At 47.2% G+C, this 21,356-nt stretch overlaps 3 protein-coding genes across 3 annotated transcripts in view; 2 read left to right on the forward strand and 1 right to left on the reverse strand.

Annotated features, from left to right (window-relative positions):
* The window catches only part of LOC126557240 (nicastrin), a 380,964-nt gene that overhangs the window by 175,066 nt on the left and 184,542 nt on the right, over positions 1-21,356 (reverse strand). The window lies entirely within an intron of this gene.
* LOC126556667 (uncharacterized) overlaps positions 5,867-21,356 on the forward strand; it is a 31,518-nt gene continuing 16,028 nt past the window's right edge. Inside the window, exon 1 of the mRNA XM_050212077.1 lies at positions 5,867-6,015. Within this exon, the coding sequence (XP_050068034.1) occupies positions 5,920-6,015 (96 nt within the window). The 5' untranslated portion in view covers positions 5,867-5,919. The remainder of the gene's footprint in view (positions 6,016-21,356) is intronic.
* Positions 14,376-21,356, forward strand: part of LOC126556571 (eIF-2-alpha kinase activator GCN1) — a 112,211-nt gene continuing 105,230 nt past the window's right edge. Inside the window, exon 1 of the mRNA XM_050211887.1 lies at positions 14,376-14,386. The gene's annotated coding sequence lies outside the window, so the exon portion shown is untranslated. The remainder of the gene's footprint in view (positions 14,387-21,356) is intronic.

The following is a 21,356-nucleotide window of genomic DNA, read 5'->3' on the forward strand; positions in this document are numbered from 1 at the left end:
AAACGAAACTAAAAAAAAACAAACAGATCCTCCGTTGACAATTTTATCCCACTACAAACTGGAACTGTCAGGTGTCAGTGGAGTGCATAGAAAGTGATTTTGCTTTCTTTCGGATGATTTTTTGTAGCTTGCCTACCACCTTTCCATGTGTCGAAACCACATCAACTGTGTTATTCCCGTTGTGATGTGCGTGTGTGTGTGTGCAAGTGTTTGGTCCCTAGGATTGCGTGCGTATGTGTGTGGTGGTTAGTAGTGTAACGAACGACGGGGAAAAAACCTAAAACCGCCCTAAAGGAAATCGGCGCCGACCTCCTTAACGTGACTCCGTGTCCGTGTATATGTTTTTTTGTTCTTCTCCTTTACCTCGCGAACAGGAAGCAAGAAGGATACAGCAGCGCCCAGAACGCGGACGCCTGGTCGGTTATAAAGCGACCGAAAATATATATGCAAGTGAAGTTTATGCATAATTTATTTTTAGCTACAGGATTGTTATTAAATCGATAAATACCTTACGGCTGCTCGCTGTGACGGGGCTTGGTTCCGTTGCGTGCCGGGAAGGCATACACGCTTGGGTGGCCGGTCGGTCGATTGTTGTGCGCCAAATTGTACCTACCACCACCCTATCCCATCGCTTATCGTTTGCGGATTCAGTTTATAAACGACTGTTTTTGCATGTCACAAACCGTCGGTGGTAATGGGGCCTCGAAAGATGCGAAAAAGGATCCTTCATTGCCTACGTTATGCAGCAAATGATGTGTAATATCTAAAAGAAGAGCGGCGATAAACAGGACGTGTCAGAAAGACAGACTTTTTTCTAAGGCATGACGATTTACAAAAATAACTCAACAAACATAAAAAGGAAAACAGATACTTATCGTGTTGAATGGCGCATTTCCACGCGACGATTGATTCACAAATCATCGACCAAGGGAACTAGATTGAGTTCCCAACTATGCTATGAATAATGTGAGCGGACATCCCGGAACGGTGCCAAAAACAAGTCATCGGTTCTTGATTTTCGCACATCAGCACAATGTTCGGGTTAGAATCGCTCCATAGAGACTAGTCCGATGAGGGTAGAATCCCATCGCTTTATCCACCGGAGAGAGTGTTATGAGCTGTGGAATTGGATTTTCTTTCCCACGGCCGGAACATAATTAAATGGCAATTGCGTAACATTCTGGGACTCGGCGCACTGGAGACGTGGTCCGGTAGCTGGGATCCATCTTTGGTTGTCAAACACGAAGCCGCACACTGGACGTCCCGTAGAAACGATACAAAAGCGAGTAGATCTATAGCTGTGCAATGACAGCTATAAAGCTCTGCCCTTTTTTATCACATCAATGTGATAGATTCGTGAACTTTTTCTTTTCGAAACACCACGGTTCTCGCTGCCCTAGAATTGATCGTGAAAGTAAGTTCATTACCATAAATTCGGTGCTAAAAATATCTAGACTCTAGACCAGGCCGCTTCCCGAATCCAACGATACATGATACCCGTTTCGATGATGACGTCCACGATCTGTGCTTGTCAAAGCGGGACGGGGATTTTCTGAAGGTTACTACGGCCATAACCACATCACCACCGCAACAGAATTTGTCATCCCACTTGTATCGGACTTTCGTCCAAATATACTACAAACATCTCGCGCAACGGGAGACTATGGAAGGTGGAGGTGGAATTTTTCACGCTGGGGATGATATTCGGGTGTGTCGGTATCGGCTGCTGGCTGACCTGCCGAGAAAGGTTGTCAACACGACCCCCAAAAAAAGCAACACGACCGAGAGCGTGCTGCTGCGCTCCGTAGAGGATTTGTAAACCTTCTTTTTCTTACACCACACAAACGTACAAGGCAACTTGTTTGACATGTTCGGACAAGGTATGATACGTAGTAGTGAGAGGGAGAGATGGAAAACCAGATATCCAAGGATGCTGAGATGAATGGTTTTGTAAATTTGTGTGCGCTTGTGTGCAAAATATGGCGACAGCGTAATGGACGCTGTTTGTTTTGCTCTTTATTCACTGTTGATTGTTCTCAGTATTTGTAGAAACAGTTTGTCAAGGGTTTTTCGTTGAATGATTTTTTTTAGTATTAAATTCAGTTCCTTTTTTCCTCTTGGAAAAGTCCTCAAACCATTACTTGAGTGAGTCTATCGTACAGGGAGATAGTCCAGATGGAATTTGGTATCTGGTCCTGCCATGCAAAGACGAAATGCTGAATCCGATTGTTACCTTTCCATTTCTTTATTATGGGTCATCCTGTTTTACCACGACACGACACAGCTGGACCGTCTATCCTACTCAGTCAGTCAGTCGACTGGCCAGTTGCGTGGTATCGATAAGTCTCGTAAGCCATTAGATTTCTAGCCTGACTTAACAGGTCGTTAAGCCAAGACGATTTTCCATTTCATAATTAACCAATTTTGGATCCTTTCATTTTCAGTATCAGATATCTTAGATATGTATCTATAATTATATTAAGCGATCAATCAACCTATGGATAAGAACAGTTTTGGAACATTAAGTTCACCATGCGGCCTCATAATGGAAGAATCAAAAAGGTGAAAAATGCACTAGTCACTCACGCCAACTTTGGCCATGATACCATTCCGTCCAGAACTGTGTCAGTACCGGGTGGCCTGAATGTTAGTATCAGATACGAATCAATCATTCCGATTGAGTCGAATCGATGTTGCAGCAAAATTAGTGGTTCAGTAGCGTTTTGTTTCAGTTTTTTTTTTGGGAAATTTGTGCTGAAGAAAAATTTGATAAAATAATCTTCTACTTATAAGGCCTAACGACCATCTAAGGCCACGCCAGCCATCGAATGGCTCACTAGACTTGCTGATATCGCGTACTAGGATAGTCTTCACTACGGGGGAGGACCGTTGCCAACATCGTCTCCGAGTCGGCCCTATATTTACAATTAGGCCTGTACTTACAATTTATTCCTACCGTAGAATATATTAATACTCAATAATCGATACTTAACACAAAATCTATGTAAAATCTTTTATAATTTTTTCTATGAAACTCGTTTACAATCTCATCGTTTCAATAGGTCTATCTATTGGAAAAACTTGCTAAACGAGGGTCGCTTATTGTTATCGGATTGTGGTGTGATTTGCACGTTGTTACGTGAAGCGTTACATTACGACTCGTTTCAAATATCCTTTTCTACAGTGTGTGTGTGTGTAAGTGTTTTTTTTTTTATCCACATTAAAAGCCGAGCCAGGAATGGCAGCAATGGAGCGACTGATGAGAAATATATATAATTTTCCGATAACGACAAAAGAGGTGGCAGCTTTTAACCCTGTAACCAATCCGACGTACACCTACACATTAACGGAAAAGGAGGAAAAAAAAGTATTGTGTGTATGTATGTCTGTTTGGCCGGAGAACGACTGGGCGATTCGTTCAAAATGGATCAACTTTCCAATTGACGTTCCGATGATTGATCGGTGGCGAGTGGAATGAGATAAGCGAAAGCGAGAAACGTAATTGAAGTTAAGCTAAAGCTCAACACTTTTTGGAGGTGAACGAAAAAGCTACCAAGCCATTGAATGTTCAATGTATAAAATAACCATCTAATATAGCTTTTTGCTAAAGCTAACATCAAACCCCATACCCGATGCTTCTTTGGATCGTCTTGTGCAACACTCCTTATCTACACCCTCGCAGAGACTCTACACATGTGGGCGTCAGAAAATGATATCAAAGATCCGGTGCGCTATTCATGCGATGACACCATCGTCTGTGCCGGATGGTCGATTTTCCTGCAATTTTCCCTGCACTGCCACTGTTCCATCTTTTTATCCGTCTCTCCGGGCCAAGCTCACCGTATCGTGTTGGCTTCTCCAACGGCTGATGAACTCTAGACGGTTCCCGTTGCCAAGCAGCCAGTGTAGGTGGCAAATATCCCCCATGTACGGGCACAACAAATGCGGCCATTTTTTCCTTCCCTCTTCTCGATCTGAAGTCTTGACACGATCAGGATTTTTGATTGTGTTGTTATTTTCAGCATATTCTATATTTACCACCAGCTTCAAAGCGTAAAGCTGCACCAAACAGCACATTTCGCTGGAAAATATAATTCTTTAGAGACTTTAAAATTCATTTTAGCCTGTACGTTTAAGCGATGGAGCCGCATGGTAGCTCATGCGAGCGAAAACGGTGCGCTTTGTCAATGAGACAGAATAATAAATAGAATGTCAGTCGCAGTGGTAGTAGCTTTGGCATGGGTGTCTGCCTAGAATTTGCATAACGATTTAATTAAGCGACCACTCAGCAGCCCAACTGGACACACTCGAGAAATTTCTACTCGGGTGGCAGAAATTGGAAGGACACAAGTCGACTAATGTGCATAGCAAAAAGCTCCCGCAGCGTGTTTTTATCTTAACACATACATCCATTCCAATAACGGCTGCCGGATGTAGGAAGCAATATATTCTCAATTCTATTGCATCATCCAACCTTAACAATGACAAGCTGACGGCGGAAGTTGCGTTGCTATCGAAGATGAATAAATTTTTTTCTGCAGTTTCTGCACAAGAAGTTTTCTGCACAAGAAGTCGTTTTTGATACACATCAGAATAACATTTACGCGCCTGTGGAGGAAAGAAAGGAAAATATTTCCAAAGAGTGTCCTTTTTGTCGTGGCTTCTGAATCCGGTAAAAGAAAATCGATTTTAGTCTACAAAGCATCAGTTTACTTAACGAACTGTAAATAATGGATACTGTCTGTAGAACCTCTTGTAATCGCGATTTCCCAACGCCTTCTCGTAGCTCTGCGGTGCCAGTGAGTAATGGTTAATATCGTCAAATCGTGCCTGATACACTTGAATGTATGCACAGTGGCACAGTCAGTAATATACGACACTAATTTCGTACCAACGAAACGTCATTTGTGGTTGAGCTGTGTTTAATCAAGCTTGTGTTCTCCCCCCACAGCCACAGCACCACCCATGCGGACGTGTCTGTGGTAGCTAATTTGCACACCACAATTTATGGAACAATGGCAATTAATTATAAATTACCTATCATCCGTTAAGATACGAAGAATATGCGGGCGAAAGAAATAAAAAAAGAAAACTAATGTCTATGGCGATTCCGTGGTTTACTAGATCGCGTTGGGTGCGAAAATAGTATCAACCGTCGAGAGGGAAACAGATGAGCGTGCTACGCGATGCCTTGACATTGACGCTTTAATGACGCTTTGTAGCCAAAAATAGCGAGCTGCATACATTTGAAGGTTCGAAGCATCTGAACATTGCGCGTCGGTTGCGTTTCGTGGGTGTTGCAGGTTGGGGCACATGTTGCCGGTTGGAGTTGACAATCGTTTTCGTTAACTTACACTCTCGTTTGGTGGGTATAAGTTTGTTCATTTGTATTATCGACAAGTTAGGGATCTGCTAGCTCTGTGACAGGTGAAATTCGATAAGTGATCAGTGACCTGGTACATACAAAAAGTGACAAAGTGTCCACGGCGTTCAACAGATGAGACAGATGTCCTTCATCGGGTGAATATTGGCACCGGTTATAAGCAATCAGCAGTAACAATCAGTGACATTTGACGGTGTAGTGCCGAAACAATTCGTTCAGTTCGGGACCCGAGAATAACCCCAACACCGGTACAATCCGGACTAGTGTTACCATCGTCCTAACCGCTTCTGACAAGTGTTTCCGTGTTTTTTTCCCTTCATCAGAAAATTTGCTCTCCAAACAAACAGCTTCGACAGCTCGTGAAATCGGAACAGCAAGAAGTGCTGGGTCCGGTGCGTTTCGTGGTGCAATTGTGAATGTCTTGAATCGGTTCGTGTGGCACGCCAAGTGACAAGTGACAAGTGGTGCATGTGGAAGAGGGCAGCAGCGTACACGTGACACCCCCTCTGCACACTGCCAAGGCCGCCGACAACAACATGCATTTGCATTTTGAGAAAAACTCCAACACAAGATGCGACTGCCCGATACTGTCGTTGTCCTGGATGGGCAAGGTGCCGGATGACATACCGGAGGTAAGTGTAGCATTTCATCTTGCACATTGCAATACATCAATAGAGCATTTTATTATTTATGTAAAGGGTGGAAACGAAAATTGGTCGATTTTGGGGAAATTCCAAACCAATGAACTGTGGTTGCGTTGCGCCTAAATTTCTGCAAATATTCAAAAGCATAGTTTTTAAAAACGATTTTTCTAGTGAGGTATACCAAAAGACGGTGTCGTGTCATGAGTGTTCCAAACGGATCTCCAAGCAGTGACACTTTCCTATCCTAAAATGATCCATCTTATGGTTGTGTTAAACGTGCTTAAGAGCTTCACCAAGCGTGCCGCCTAATCGCCACGACGCTACAAACGATGCTTCACATGCTACGAACGAATGCTGGCACGCTAATTGGACACCTCACTCTACAAAAGTACCAGTACTCTAGGCACACCGCTCAGATTATTAGCCTCAAGATTGCTACAACTGTATTGCGACTGACATGTCCGCTTTGCCAAATAAAAACCGTACAAATCGTAATTTTGTTAGAAAGGCTACTTTTACGCTTGACCCTAGCTAATAGTCTGATAAGGAAATCGCCAATTTGCACACTTCATATACCGGAATAACAGCAGCAATCATTCAGTCCCTACCTAACCGTCACAATGAACCGATCAGTGTTGGTAATTTTCCTTGGATTGATTTCAATTTCTTTCGTCAACGGATTGTGCAATGTTGGCTTAGGAAAACGTGTTTTCGGTAAGGTGTTTTGGTGTATTAAAAAATGTTACGTGATCTTCCTTCTATAGCCATCAACTTTTAGGCGATTTCTTGCTGGACAAATTGCGCTACACAGCATCAGCAGACTATCCAGAACAGTTGATGATTGATGTGAATCACAACGCAAGTAAGGAACTACAGGAAGAGATTACCTACACCAGGACGCAGGGTTCGGAACGATGTAAAATTGTAATACCAAATTCGAGGGACAAGAATCGTGTGTCCCACACCTTGTACAGTTTGGGAGAACATAGAGAGTTTTCCGCAACGCTGGAGGTGTATGGATTCCGTAAGGGAGGTGTAATTAGTGCCAGTGAAACAATCGCAAGTGATTGATGCTCGGGGATGATTGGAACATTACTGATGGAATGAGTTTTAGACAACAAAAAAGGTTGTTAGATTTATTACCACTTAATTGATACTCTGTTCAGTGAAGTTTTTGTAATAACTCAGTAAATGACTCAGTGAGTGCGCTCCTTGGCGCCAATCACTAGTTTACACAGAAGATTATTTTATTATTAATGGACAGAAATACACGATTCTCGAATATTGCTTGACAGACCGGACGACTAAGCTTTTTTTTCAATATATTTCAACAATTCTACAAAAGCAGGATTGTTGCCTACATCTTCTAAGTGGCTTTACGACATATGAGGTCATACCGGAAAGCAAAATAATACGAAATTTTTTGACACTACGTAGTTGGATAGTCGGTCCTTTCACTACTGAGAAACGGTACGTAGGTAGGTGGAATTTGAACTCCGGTCCTGCCATATGAAGACCGGTGCTGCTGTCGCCACTTATACCGGTTTGCCAATAATCCGCCTAAATCTTGTAGTTAAATTCCTCACAACTAAAAATTTTTAATTCTAGCTGTCGAGTAGATTACCTTCAATCTGTACATGTCATCGATATGTGTATTTGACTTTGTATCGAATCCTCTTTATTCGTAGACGATGCTGTTCTCGAAAGTGTAACACCATTGCAAAAAGCAACATCACCACCAAAAACTATGTGCAATGTCCGATACGACATTAATCCGGATTGTGGTGATGCTTACTGACCCATATGGTATGGGGTGTTGTGTTCTTGCAGACCGGTGTTATCGTATCGTCCCGTTGTACTACATCATGTGAGCTTCTTTAAAAGGTCAACGATCTATTGCCAATCGAGTGCATTACTACTTCAAGTTTCAGTAGTTTTAGAGGTCAGAAAACTCGATCTATTCCATGCCTTGTTGTGTTCCTCGGGTGAATTGAGTACTGTCGTACAATGGTAAATTATTTAACCGTAGTTCGGCGGACATTTTTTGATTGCTTGCTCTCCATTTTTGAAGCGTTTTCATACCGAAAAGAACATTTCTAACATCAAGTCGTTGCTGTCCACTGTTCCCTTGGATATGCATGTCGTGTCTGACTACTAATCGGATTAAACGATGATGTGGTAAATGAGAAACGAATCACCAGGGAACAGACAGACATACACGTGTTTTGTATGTTTTGGAGGGATTATTACACACTGGTTTCTTAGTGCTACGTTACATTCGCAACCGGAAAGAAAAGCGTCTGCTCTTGTCGACGGTTCTACATCCAGAAACACACACACACAGACATAAAGACGCGAAAAGACGATGACGCCTTGCTCGGCGTTAAGTACGGAGTTGGGGCCCTTCAGTCGGTTGAGTTGCACTTTTCATTCATCGACAGGAAATGTGTTCGTTTGAAACCGACGCCCGGATCCGGCAATAATGAGAAAATTTTGACTCTTCTTCCAAGCGATCAGAAAGGTAAACAAATGCGCCCCAACCCTTTGATTGAAGTATCTGCAAGCCCATACAGGCTTTTTTTTTTTTTTTTTTTTTAGGCGGAATTTATTCAATCCACGAATTTTACAAATTCCTCTCCTTGGTCACACGCAGTACTATTCCCGCGAGGGTTCTTTTCTGCGGTAACTTTTTGTCCACCGTTGTGGCCTTACAGATTGTTCAACTCACCTTTCTTTTATCTGCACGCATTTCTGCCCAGAAGTGGTTTTTTTCAGCGGCAGTACATTTGTATTCCCCTGTGGGAATTTTCTCCCGCTCCTGTCTAAGAAGAAGACCTTCCTTTTTTTGTTCTCATTAGTTTCATTCGATTAGTAATGAAAACCCGCTGTTTCCATTACTAATCGTAAACCCCCTAGCGCCTCGAACGCTCTTCCTCGCTGGCCGCTGCCAGCTCGGATGGGGTTAGGCCCCTCGAGTGTAGCTCCTCTTCATCGAAGCTCTCCTCGTCGCTGGAGGCATTCGGATTGAAAAGGGCCCGGATGTTAACGGTGTCTCTATGGCGCTCTCGCCATAGAGCGACCCGTGCTCGAATCGCCTCTCGTCGGGCAGCCGTTGTTGGTGACGGGGGTGGGGGTGGAGGCCGTCCACCTCGCCGTGCTTCTCTTGCTGCCACTGTTTGGAGGCGCCTGGCCTCGTTCCGTCGGTCGTACCGATTGCGTCGGGTGGTCTCGGGGTCTGGACGGTCGGCTGCAGACGAGTTGTTATCCTGCAAGGCCATCAGCTGCCTCTCTTCGTCCCAGTCACGCTGGAGCGCATGCATGATGGATTTGGCGACCTCACACACATTGCTCCAGTTTTGCGGACACTGGATCATGTGGTCGACCAATGTTTCTGGAGCAACACCCTCCAGTAGCCTCCCCCGGATGTTGTTGAAACGAGGACACTCAAATACGGCATGCTCGGTGCTTTCCACTACGCCAGGGCACGATTTGCAGTCCGGAGACGAGGTGAATCCCATCTTGCAAAGATACTCCCGGAAAAACCCGTGTCCGGAGAGTATCTGAGACAGGTAAAACGTCACCTCGCCATGGCTCCGCGACTGCCACGATCGGATATCCGGGATCATGCGATGTGCCCACTTGATGTACCTGGAGGCACTTTCGGCGGCGGCATCTGCATCCCACGTTGACTGCCACTCGACGATGGTTTGCTGCCGCTCCTGCAACCGAATATCCCTGCTGGATGCTGTTCCGCGGCGGCTGTGGACTCGAGTGTCCTCTCGAATGGCGCTGCAGATCGGTAGGAGTCCGGCCAATACTACCGCCGTCTCGCAGCGAACCGTCCGGAACGTTCGCGCCACGGCAATCGCAGACCTACGCTGTACCCGCTGCAGCAACCTGCGGCACTCGCGGTTGTCCAATGCGCCATGCCATACAGGTGCAGCGTAGCGCATGGTGGAATCCGCTACTGCAGCCAACAAACGAGACTTTGAAGTCCTCGGGCCACTGTGGTTTGGCATTAGGCGTGACGCCGCCATCGCAATCTGGGTTGCCTTCTCTGCGATCGATGAGACGTGGGGCACCCATGACAGGTGGTCGTGTATCCGTACCCCCAAGTACTTAAGGCTGCGTGAGAACGGTACGACCACACCGCCAACGGTGATGGTAACCCCTTGCAGAGGCTGCTTCAGGCTGGATATCACCGTCATCTCCGTCTTCGCATGTGCCAGCTCCAAGTGATGCTCTCGCAGCCACCGGTCTACTGCTGACACTGCTTCCTCTGCTGTAGCTGCTGCTGCTGTCGGTGTCGTGCCTGGGGCGAGCAAGACCAGATCATCGGCATAACCGATGATCTCAACCCCAGGCGGTAGTGCAACGCCGAGTACCCCGTCGTACATCGCGTTCCAGAGGGTCGGACCCAAGATGGACCCTTGCGGAACTCCGGCGGTGATGTGACGCTCGACGGGGCCATCGCTGGTGTCGAACAGCAGCTTGCGTCCTTCGAAATATGATCTGATGATCCGCATCAGCTGCGACGGGACTCCCTTATCTCTCAGCGCCTCGGCAATACATTGCCAGCTGGCCGTGTTGAAGGCATTTCGGATGTCCAGGGCCACGACCATCAGGCAGCGCTTGTCACGGGCGTTGGTGCGGTTGAACGACATAGCCGTCTTGCCCGCGTCGACAACACGCTGAATCGCACTGATTGTAGAGCGCCCTCGTCGGAATCCGTATTGCGCACTGGACAGCTGCGGTGAGTCAGGGTCCTCAAGATGCGCATTAAGACGGTTCAGGATCAGCCGTTCCAGCACCTTGCCGAGTGCGTCTAACATGCACAGTGGCCGGTATGAAGAGCTCTCCCCCGGAGGCTTGCCAGGCTTTGGCAGCAGTACCAGGCGCTGTCTTTTCCACTGCGACGGGAACGTCCCGCGGGACAGACAGTCCTGATACAAGCGGCAGAAGGCCTCCGGGTACTTTCTGATCGCCGCCTTTACCGCAGCGTTTGGAATCCCGTCCAGGCCGGGAGCTTTTCGCGTAGCCACATCCGCAACAATGGCCAGGAGCTCCCCAGGAGTGACCTCAGGAATCGCGTCGGTAGGCTCAGCAGAAGCCGCCGCAGGAACCGCATCGCCAGAGTCTGGCCAAGAGACCGGTGGGTGGGTTGGGAACAGATCGGAAACTATCCGTTCCAGCTCGGCACGATCAGTCTCGGGCGGCACACGTTTGCCACGTAGCCGGGACATCACCACCCTATACCCAGCACCAAAGACGTTCTCTTTGGCGATGTCGATGAGCTCCTCGAACGCCTGCCGCTTCCTGGCACGAATCGCCTTCTCGAGCAGCCGTTTCGCCGTGCGGTGTTCAGCAGCTGCGACGCTACGCTCCTCCAGGTCGATGATCTGCCTTGTCCGCTCTCGCGCGGCCAGGCAGTTCCCACGAAGCCGCTCTAGCTCAGGCGACCACCAGTACACGTTGCGGTGAGGGTCACTGTGCAACCGAGAGACTCGCTGCATGGTGATGTCACACGCCCTCGTCAAAGCTGCAACCATACCGGTGTCAGTCGCAGCCTGCTCAGCGAAGTTAACATCTTCGAGCGCGTGGAGGAAAGATTCTTCGTTGAACTGAGTCATCTTCCACCGCTTGCCAGCGCATGGAGCGCGCTGCCGGCCAGCTGGTGGAACGCGACGAGACGACTGGTGCGACCGATTCTGCTGAGGCGACTGAGCTGGCCCCTCCACCTCGAACCTGATGAGCTGGTGATCGGACCTGGCGAACGGAAGCACCGTCCATGTGTCGGCTCGAGCAATCGACGGACTGGCGAAGGCGACATCAATCACGCTGGATAAAGCTGCTCCTCTCCCAATGAAGGTGGGTTCATTGCCTTGGTTGAGAATCGCGAGTCCCATCCTGTCAATCAGACTCAGCAGCTCCTCGCCGCGTGGTTCGTTCCTCGCACTGCCCCACTCCGTGTGCCAAGCGTTAAAGTCGCCGGCGATGACGACCCTGGAGTGGGAGGCAGTCTCAAGTTCCACGGCTTCCAAGAACTGCTCGTACTCAAGTGTGGGACGACGCGGAGGTGCATAGCAGCTGATAAAAGTGACCCCAGCCACTTGGGCGGCCACCAATCCGGGCACTGCACAGCTCCACATCCGCTGGATAGGATGCGAACCAGTGGCCACCACTGCCGCACTTCTCGATGCATCGTACGCCCAATTCCCATTGTTCAAGGGCGGCCTATACACGTCAGACAGAAGCAGGACGTCGGCTCGATGTTCTCTCGCTGCTTGAAGCGCTAAGTCCTGTCCTGCCCGACAGTGATCCACATTTAGCTGTAGGATTCTTAGGGTGAACGCAATGCCGGACGAACACATGTGCTATGGCCGACGCGATGGGGACCCCCGCAGATGGCACACTTCACTTCGGCGTTACACGTTTTGGCCCGATGACCGTCAACGCCGCACCGGATGCACATGTTCTGCCGACTAATGGACGAACGACAATCACGCGCGAGATGACCTCGCTCTAGGCAGCGATAACAACGCTGGCGTTCTGTTGGAACTGCTGGAGCTTCCTTCACTGTACTTATGCAGTCGCACAGTGTCAGCTTCTGCCCGGCTAGCTGTTTGGCCACCCTGGCCGGTAGGCGTACACGAGCTCGTTTGGTGCCGTCGACGAGCTTCCACATGTGGACGGAAGCGACGCTAGCCTCACCTTCTAGCTTCTGGTCGATTGCCTCCTTCAGGTCGGACTCCTGGGCCAATGGGTCCACATGGCTAATCAATACCTCGCTCATCTCCGTCACTAGCCGAACCACTCCATCCTCGCCGACAATTTGCTGGACGTCACGTAATACCAGCGAGGGATTAGCCGAACGACTCAACTCCATACGCAGGAGAGCCAGGTGTGTTCGACGACCGATCAATATGTGACCAACCAGGTCTTTGTAGGCCACATCCTCCTTTATGGCGCGTCGAACCTTCGCGTAAACCGAGTCCCAAGACTGACCTTCAGCTGGAGCGACCTCGATCAGATCCCGTCTCGCACGCCGTGTGGTCTTATGTTGCTGGCCCTGCTGCTGCAGCTGTCGGAGCTGCGGAGGCCGATATACCTGAACCGGTGTCTGCTGCCGTGTCTGGAGTAGCTGCTGTCGTTGCTGCTGCTTAGGCTGCTGCACTGCTGCAGATTGGCGTGTCGGCTTACGGCGAGCCACCTCCGCCCAAGAGCCGCCTTCATGACCTAGAGACGGCTCCACCGTTGCCGTCCCCCAATTCTGCTGGCGCTGCTGACTCCGTGGCTGCTGGCCTGGCTGCTGATGATGCTGGTTTGACCGTTGCTGCTGGCTAGGTCGCTGCTGCTGCTGCTGGCTAGATCGCTGCTGCTGCTGGCTTGGCTGCTGCTGTTGCCACTGTCGCTGCTGCTGCTGCTGCTGCTGCTGCTGCTGCTGCTGCTGCTGCTGCTGCTGCTGCTGCTGCTGCTGCTGCTGCTGCTGCTGCTGCTGCTGCTGCTGCTTGGCCCGGCTACGCTGCCCGCGGCTGCGCTTAGTGCGCGCACTGCCCTGGCTTCCAGGCAGTGCCGCAGCTTGCATCGCTGTCAGCGCCCGCATTCCTTCCTGCAGCGTCTCCAGCGTTCGCTGCAGGGTCTCCTCACGCTCGCGGCTAAGCCGCAGCTGCTCAGTTAGCGCCTCGACCTGCTGGAGAAGCGCTTCCAGCATCCGCGAGCTGCTCTCTCCATCCATAGGTGCCAACTGCGGCTCCGTCCTAGTCGGGCCTGCCGAGCGAGCCTCCGGTCGCTCTGCTGACAAGGCCACAGCCACAACCGTATTATTGATCGGCTCTCCCTCCTCATCGTCAGTGGAGAGGCACATGTCGCTCACCTCCATTGCTGGGCTGGTCGGGCGTGGTGAGTCGACCGATGGAGTAGCCGTCCGCTTAGCAGGAGTGGACGTATAACGTGTCCGTCCTGACCGCAGGACGTGTCCCTTCTCCTGCGTCTCCATTCTTCCGTGCTGTTCAGCACCTCAATCTGCTCACACCGACTTCACGCTTTAATTGAGTTTTTCAACTGTTCTATCCAGTTTGTTCGTGAATCCCACTTGGCCGTTCGCCACGCGATGGATGGAGCTCTGACGTTTGTCAATTAAGCCCATACAGGCTGGGTGTGGTTGAATGGCTGGGTACACTCAAGTACATCCAAACTCCTCGCGCGCTTCACTTAAATCAGAAAAGGGGTTGAATAAAGTGTAAGTATATTCGCAGGTGTGCTGCTTCCCATCACCACCGGTCTACGGTCGGCCATTAATGATTGCTTTGAAGGAGCAGCACCGGTCTCGTTATGCACAGGTTTGAGCAGGATTTTTCGAACCTATGCCTTCGCTTCCTCGTTTTAACGAAGTAATCCTTAACGCCAGATAGCGCATCGGTACGGATACGCGCGGCTGCACTTGAAAGCGCCAGAAAACCTCAACAACCACGGTCATGCGACCAGCTTTTGTTTGCACTCTCTCAGACACACTTTTGCACGGAACATACGTACATCATCTGGGTAGGGTGTACGCCCGATTGCAGCTTTGCTAGCAGCGTTAGCTGGGGGTCAGATGGAACGTAAGGGGGGGTGTGCAAATTAGGAAAATTATTCGGTAACGTTCCATCCAACCGTCCGGAAATACCGACCGAGAAAAGTGTTCCGGAATGTTGTGCACGGAGCGGCGGTAGCAGGCAGTAAGCAAACAGATATGTCGTTTGTCGTACTGTTCGTACTGTCTTTGTCGTGTGTGTGGTTCTGATTAAATTGGGTATGTTATGAAGTGTCGAACGAGGATGATTGGGAAGAGTGAAATTTGCATTTCATCGAGTAGTTGCGGGGTTTGAGCATACCAACCGACGCTGTATGTCAGCCAGGCACAGGTCTGTTGCGGTAAACAATGACACCGGCTAGACATGTAATGAATGTGACTCCTCTTGTGTAAGGTTACGAGCGTGTGTAGGTGCTTTCAAAATGCTGTGTTTGTGCTTGTGAAGTTGGAAAAGATTTCGCTTTACTGTTGTAGATTCACTTGCATAATGCATTTTGTTCATACTAATGTATAGGAAGTTGCACACGATGTGTTGGGGCTGTTCGGTGGTAGAGGTGACTTCACATACAGGACCAGGCTTCACAAGGCAGGTCCGGGATTCAAGTCCCATGCGAACTGGATGATGCAACTACGTGATATCATCAAATCTTGCAAGTTTTTTTTTAGATAGCCGGTGTTACGACCTTGTAGGTTGTTAAGCCAAGGAATAGAAAAAGACGTTACAAGGCAGATCTTTTCAAAACATGAGCAAAATTAATCCATTTAACAGACCGCTCTTAACTTGAACCTGAACCGGGACGACTAGTGATATTATTACACATGGTTTATATACTTTATCCATCTTCGCTCTGATCTAATTAAATGTAATGAAATTACTCCAGTAGTAGAACGCAATGCGACTACGTCTTTTGGGCACAGTTTCTGATTGCTAGTTGTATCCACCTTATGAGAATTCTTGCCTTGATTGATCTGTATCCTTAAACTCATAACTGTCCTTGATGACTCCTGAAGGGTTAAAATTAACACTAATTAAGATAATACATTAATATTAGTATACAGAACAGTCAGGGAAGATGACGAAAAATAAAAAGGTTTAGTAGCAATCAGACTCACGTTAGTAACAGACAATTTATCACATTTACACATATTAAGTTGTCGGTCAGTCCTAGTCACAGAATCTCAGAATTGAGGAAAAGATGAAAGTATCAATAAATCTTAGTAAAGTGTTTTTCGTCTAGAATGCTCAAAATGGTACATTTAACAAAAAAAGGTCATTGGGACCTAGAGCTCTTCATAGTAAAATCCTGCTTTCCTACAAGATAATTTTTTCCTGCACTAATTCAGCCGCTACGCTGTTTCGTAAAATTAATTCCCGATGCTCCATTAATTCTGACTTTTGAAATCATTTAAAGAGAGTTACAATGAATGAGAACTTCTTCCGGTTGAAAGCACACGATGTCATTTACCGGTAGTAAACTAACGAGTCATGCATTATAGAGCATAGTCTGACATTAGCCACCAGTCTGCCCTAGTCTTCCCACTGATGGCGCTCCCTGAGTGCTTCTGATGGGAAGCTTTTACGAGAAAAAGGCTCTCTTCGCCTTTTGACCAAGATCCACCAATGAATGCATCCGGTGTTACTAAGTTATCCATCACACCCTTGACACGCTCATCAATTCGAAACCATCCTTCTTGCTCGTTCCTAAACACACCCTCCTAAACCAAACGCAAACACTGGGCCCAGTCGTCCACGTAAAACATCACTATTGGGCTGTAAATTATTTGCCATAAATTATTAAAACGGTACTCTCTTCGGTATGCTTGGTGCCTCAGGTACCAATCCACTTTACCTCCACATTGCACTTTCACGTGGCCACAGCAATGGCGCCCGTAGGGCAGGGAGTCCCGTACCGATTTCAATTCAATTTACCAAACCACCTCGCAGCATTTGCTTCGCTTTCCATTTGTGCTGCTGCTCGTTCGGCTCGTTAGAGCGTTTCCTTGGACTGGCAAGACAGGCAAGCAGTTTTCCACTCGATTTGCCTTCCGAAATACCGCCGGTCGCAAAGAACGAACGTCCGGTGCACGGTCCGGAGTCATTACCGATTCTTACATTGACAGGCCTCGGGTTTCGACTTTTCTGCGTCCTGTCTAGCCATCCGGACGTGTGACTGGGAGGATTACCTTGCCGTACGACAGTAAACGTGGCACCAGCAGGAAGAGAATCGTTGCTGCTCCCTCCCCCACACAAAGGTAGACATTTGTATGCCAAAAAGTAGACAAAGCTTCCCCGGACAGGTTGATGTGTAATGTCGCCGAAAGAATCGTTACAATTCCGTTGTGCCAGTAGAAGTTGTGCTCGACTGTTGATTGTCCTCCACTCCGCTACCTAATCCCTGGACTTTGTGGACGCTTTGCTCACGTATGGTGTTTCTTGGCTGGCGATGGATGGAATAACTTATTCAGCAGCTCCTTACCGACAGGAGGCCACGTGCTGTCATGCTGAGACTGGAAGTTATGCACAGTCCACACCGCCATCCGCTAGCTGTTGCGAGAAGGCTTCCCCGTTTGCAAAACCATTACCCAAGCACACATGTGTACTGACAACGCTCTCTGTGCTCGGTGTGTGTAACTGGCAACGGAACAGCAGAAAAGAATCCATTACATCATCGCCACCACTGCTTTAGTGGGGCTTTGGTACCGAGTCCTTGAGGCAACCTACTTGTGTACTGGAGCAGCGAGTGTGTGCTGACTGCAAATGACTTGAAATCGAGCATTTGTGCCTTTTCGTTCGTTATCCGTTAGCGGCTTTGCGTACATACTCGTGCAATCGGATGTTAGACACTTTCATCGATTTCCTTCCAAGCTTTCGTACCGCAGGCTTCTGCAGGCTTTTTCTATCGTTCTATAAAGCGCATGGAATCAAATCCGCACACACGGCGGTGCAATCGTTGAACGGGATTGTGAACGATTTCTTGGGAAAAAGGTGAGATCATCGCCTAACACATTGTTCGAAGACGTCCTTGTCTATAAATGTCGCCGACTTGTGGGACATGTCGACTACTGGAACGCTTGAAAGGAAACGGAAAAGCTCGCCTAAAGCATGTCCCCATATATGGTCGTTTGCCATGTTTGTACGACAGAAATTATTTGCTTTTATGAGCAAAAACTGCTCCACAAACAGGATTAACTCATGATTCATTCAATTACCGTCAACGCGACCATTTAGTTGACATCGTTCCACGAAGGGATTACGGAAATTAACGACCAGTATGAAGCGTTGAATGTGGTCATTTCATGGTTTTCCTAGCACTTTTATTGGATATATTTGCTCGTGTCTTCTTGAGGCACTTTTGATAGATTGCGAGAATAATCAAATCGGCTTTTTGTGTCATTTGAAAAGTTCAGAAATCCTCTTTCTCTGAAGGATTCCGGAGGCAAGGGAAAACTTTACTAAATCTCCTTACAAGACTTTGCCATTTTCTAGCACACCACTCAGTTTCCCAGTACCATTAATAGTCCTATCTTTCGTGTTCCATTTACTTGCCATCTGTTAATTGCTATCCATCCTTGTTGATAAATTATTCACAGCAGCAAAAACAAAAAAAAAGAAGAAATATCAAAGCATTATCAACATTTGGCACTCGCGAAACAACGTGTTTGTTGTCGCTTTTTGCACCAACTGGTGCGGGTTTTTTCTTCGGCTAACCCGAAGGGAAGGTTGGTTTGCCGAGTTGGTTAATGAAAAATGAATTAATTTACCATTTTGCCGAGTCTGCTCGGGGAAGCAACAATTTCAAGCAGCCTATCCTATGTTACGTATTTGCCACCCCATTAGGAACCTTGTTTGGCTCCAGTCCAATCGTGGCTGCTGCTCCAAAGTATCTTTTTGCCGAGTTTTCCCCCGCATTTTTGGGAGCCCGGATACGCTGATGAAACGATGAAAAATCAAGTTGACAACAACAAGCGGTGGAAAATAAAACAACCACCTCGATAGAACACTCACCTCCTTCCGAACCAAAAATAAAGAGGGTAGAAATGAACTCCTAAAGGGTGGATGTGAGTTTGAAGCAATCGGATACTCGATTCCCAAATAAGGGAAGAGCATGAAGTTTTGAGGACTTAAAACGAACCTCGCTCGCACTGTTTCTGGTGCACGCCGATGAACAGGTGGAGCATACGTACATGGGCACACTTTCGCAACAAAAAAAACAGGGCAATTTTCCGGCATCGGCATTTTGAAGAACGCCGTGAACGTGACTGTGGATGATCGCGGGTGTGTCTAAAACAATCTTTCTGAAACCTGAGCATGCCGTTTTAACGCCCCGAGGCATTCGACTCGACTTTGTGTATGTGTGTTGGTGGAAGTTATCGTTTCTTTGCCGTACAGGAGGATTTCACTTATGCTGGAGGGATGAGCAAATTGGCACAACAACAACTACGAAATCAAAAGGGTGGATAATAAAAGCGTTATTCAAAATGCAATCAAAAATCCAATATAATACTTTTTTTAAGTTCATTTATAACTTGTCACGCTCTGAAGTAAGTTTTTGAAATTAAGTAACTCAAAGGAAAATGTCCTCAACGGGTCTTTAAGCCAAGAAGAAGACATCCCAAACATTGAGGTCTACGACGACTTCACCCTGCAAATTACATAGTTTGAGCCGACTTCTGTCAAACAGTTTTAATTTAATCCTTTTGATGCAAGCTTGTTTTGACTTTCAGTTTGAATTTAGCGGGACACGCAGCATTTTAGCCTCGAAAAGTCAAAACGCCGTTTCCTTCACTCAAAAACACGTTCCCTTCACTGAGTACATCCCAAAGGGTTCTAAAATCACGTTGTTACCTGCTACAAATTCCCTCAAAAATAAAAAGAAGCACATTTCCTACCATGTCGAACACCCTGCTAACCAACCAGCGCCACCAGCGAAAAGGTAATTAAATTTCCATTCCACATCGGCGGCACTTGTAACGAGGTGATAATAAATTCAGCAAATTGAGCGAAATGTGTTCAATTAAACAGAGGAACTCTACCCTCCACGTTTAACGCTCATGCTCATCGGCAACCTGCTTCCGTTTTCCGCTATCCTGTCTGCCTCTGTTCGTTTTGTCTGTTTCTACCGGGACTCACTCACTCGTTTCTACCGGGACTCACTTACGGGTGACGCAGTGGATTGAAAATTGGCCGCGCAGTTCGCTAGCTGGCGGGCAGCACTAGACAGGGAGTGGATTCACCATCACTAATAATGCTAATAATATCACCAAGTTCGTTACAGTTTGATGGTTTTTTCTGTGCGAGTTCCGGAACTGGGTTTTGTTTTGCCTTCCAAACAACCTTCAACAGAAAAAGGATTAATGCGATTTTTTATTGCCAATTTTTTTGATTATTGAATAAATGTCAAACACTGTCAGAACAGCTGATGGATTCATCCTGCATAATTGTACCACCGCAGGCACCTTTACCCGAATTCAAAAATTACGCTCAGAAAATGGATGAGAAACGCCGTACGCTTCGTAACCCTCGTTAATATTGCAACTTTCCTTCAAAATAGGTCAATCCATGTTGACATAGCCGGTTCCGCCAGGGCCACTACTTCTGCATCCTTACAGCACAATTCGTCATCAATCTTGCAGTATGTTTTTTCTTCCCCCTTTTTTCCATCAACTCCTTGCTTCCGTTTCTTGCGCGCTTGTGGCTGTTCCAAAAATCCATTGCGATGAAAACTAGTTCCTTCCCGTTTCGGTGTGCCATCTGGCCGGGAGATGAATCATCGCCATTGTGCTCGATCTAAGACAGCACTCTCCGTAGTGTTAAGACGCTTCTACCAGCAGTTTGGAGTTTTGTTCCAGTTTTTTTTTCGGCACTGCTTTTGTTCGCGGGCCCGCCTACATACGTCCTGTACTTTTCGTGTTGGACAAATAAACGACACTGTTCTTGGGTCGATTCTTGCGTCGTCGGCGTCGTCGTCCTGCTGTCCGTCTTCTTTCGCGGCCACCCCAGTTTTCTTTGCACATCCGGCGACTGGGACGAGTGGTTTTGTCTTATGAAAACATAAACATCGTTTCGCCCTGATGAACTTTCCACTATTTTCACTAGTGCTGTGCTTGTGGGCACATTATACAGGACATTTTGTTCGCTGTAAGGGCGAGAGATGGTTAGCACTTTCACTTTTTGTTTCCATTGTTGAGCTTTTCCTCCATTCGTTTCCATGTTTGACACACTTTGGCAGCGTTTTCCATCTTCGTTAAATGCTAATTTTTGATCTGCATCCGTATCTCGTTTACTGTGACGTTGTTCCATTTTCTACGGTTTATGGTGAAATATTTTAGGGCGAAAATTGAAATAGGAAGTGGTTGAGAGCATAAGCAATGGGTTACGAGCAAGAACAAGTTAAAGCATTGGTTTTTGATTGATGTGACCATTCGAGATGCTTTTGTGCAGTTGAGATGGTTTCCAGACCATCCTACGGATGATATTTCAATACAGAACAGGTTCAGAAAATCTTGTTCTTGATCGAATTAAAAATCAAATTTAAATAGCATAATCCGGTCCCAGGATCCAAGCTCACTTAGGACTGATGAATAACTGATGAAGTCATGCAAGCGATGAGATGTTGGGCATGTCGTAGCAAGTCGTTAAGCTAAGATTATCATGAAACCTTAGATAAATATAAAGACTTGATCAGTTGTATAACCACTTGCTCCAGCTTTAAGTTTAATTTTCGATTAAAAAACACATTTTTTATCGCCCATATTG

This window comes from Anopheles maculipalpis, chromosome 2RL, assembly GCF_943734695.1.
Source record: "Anopheles maculipalpis chromosome 2RL, idAnoMacuDA_375_x, whole genome shotgun sequence".
NCBI lineage: Eukaryota > Metazoa > Arthropoda > Insecta > Diptera > Culicidae > Anopheles > Anopheles maculipalpis.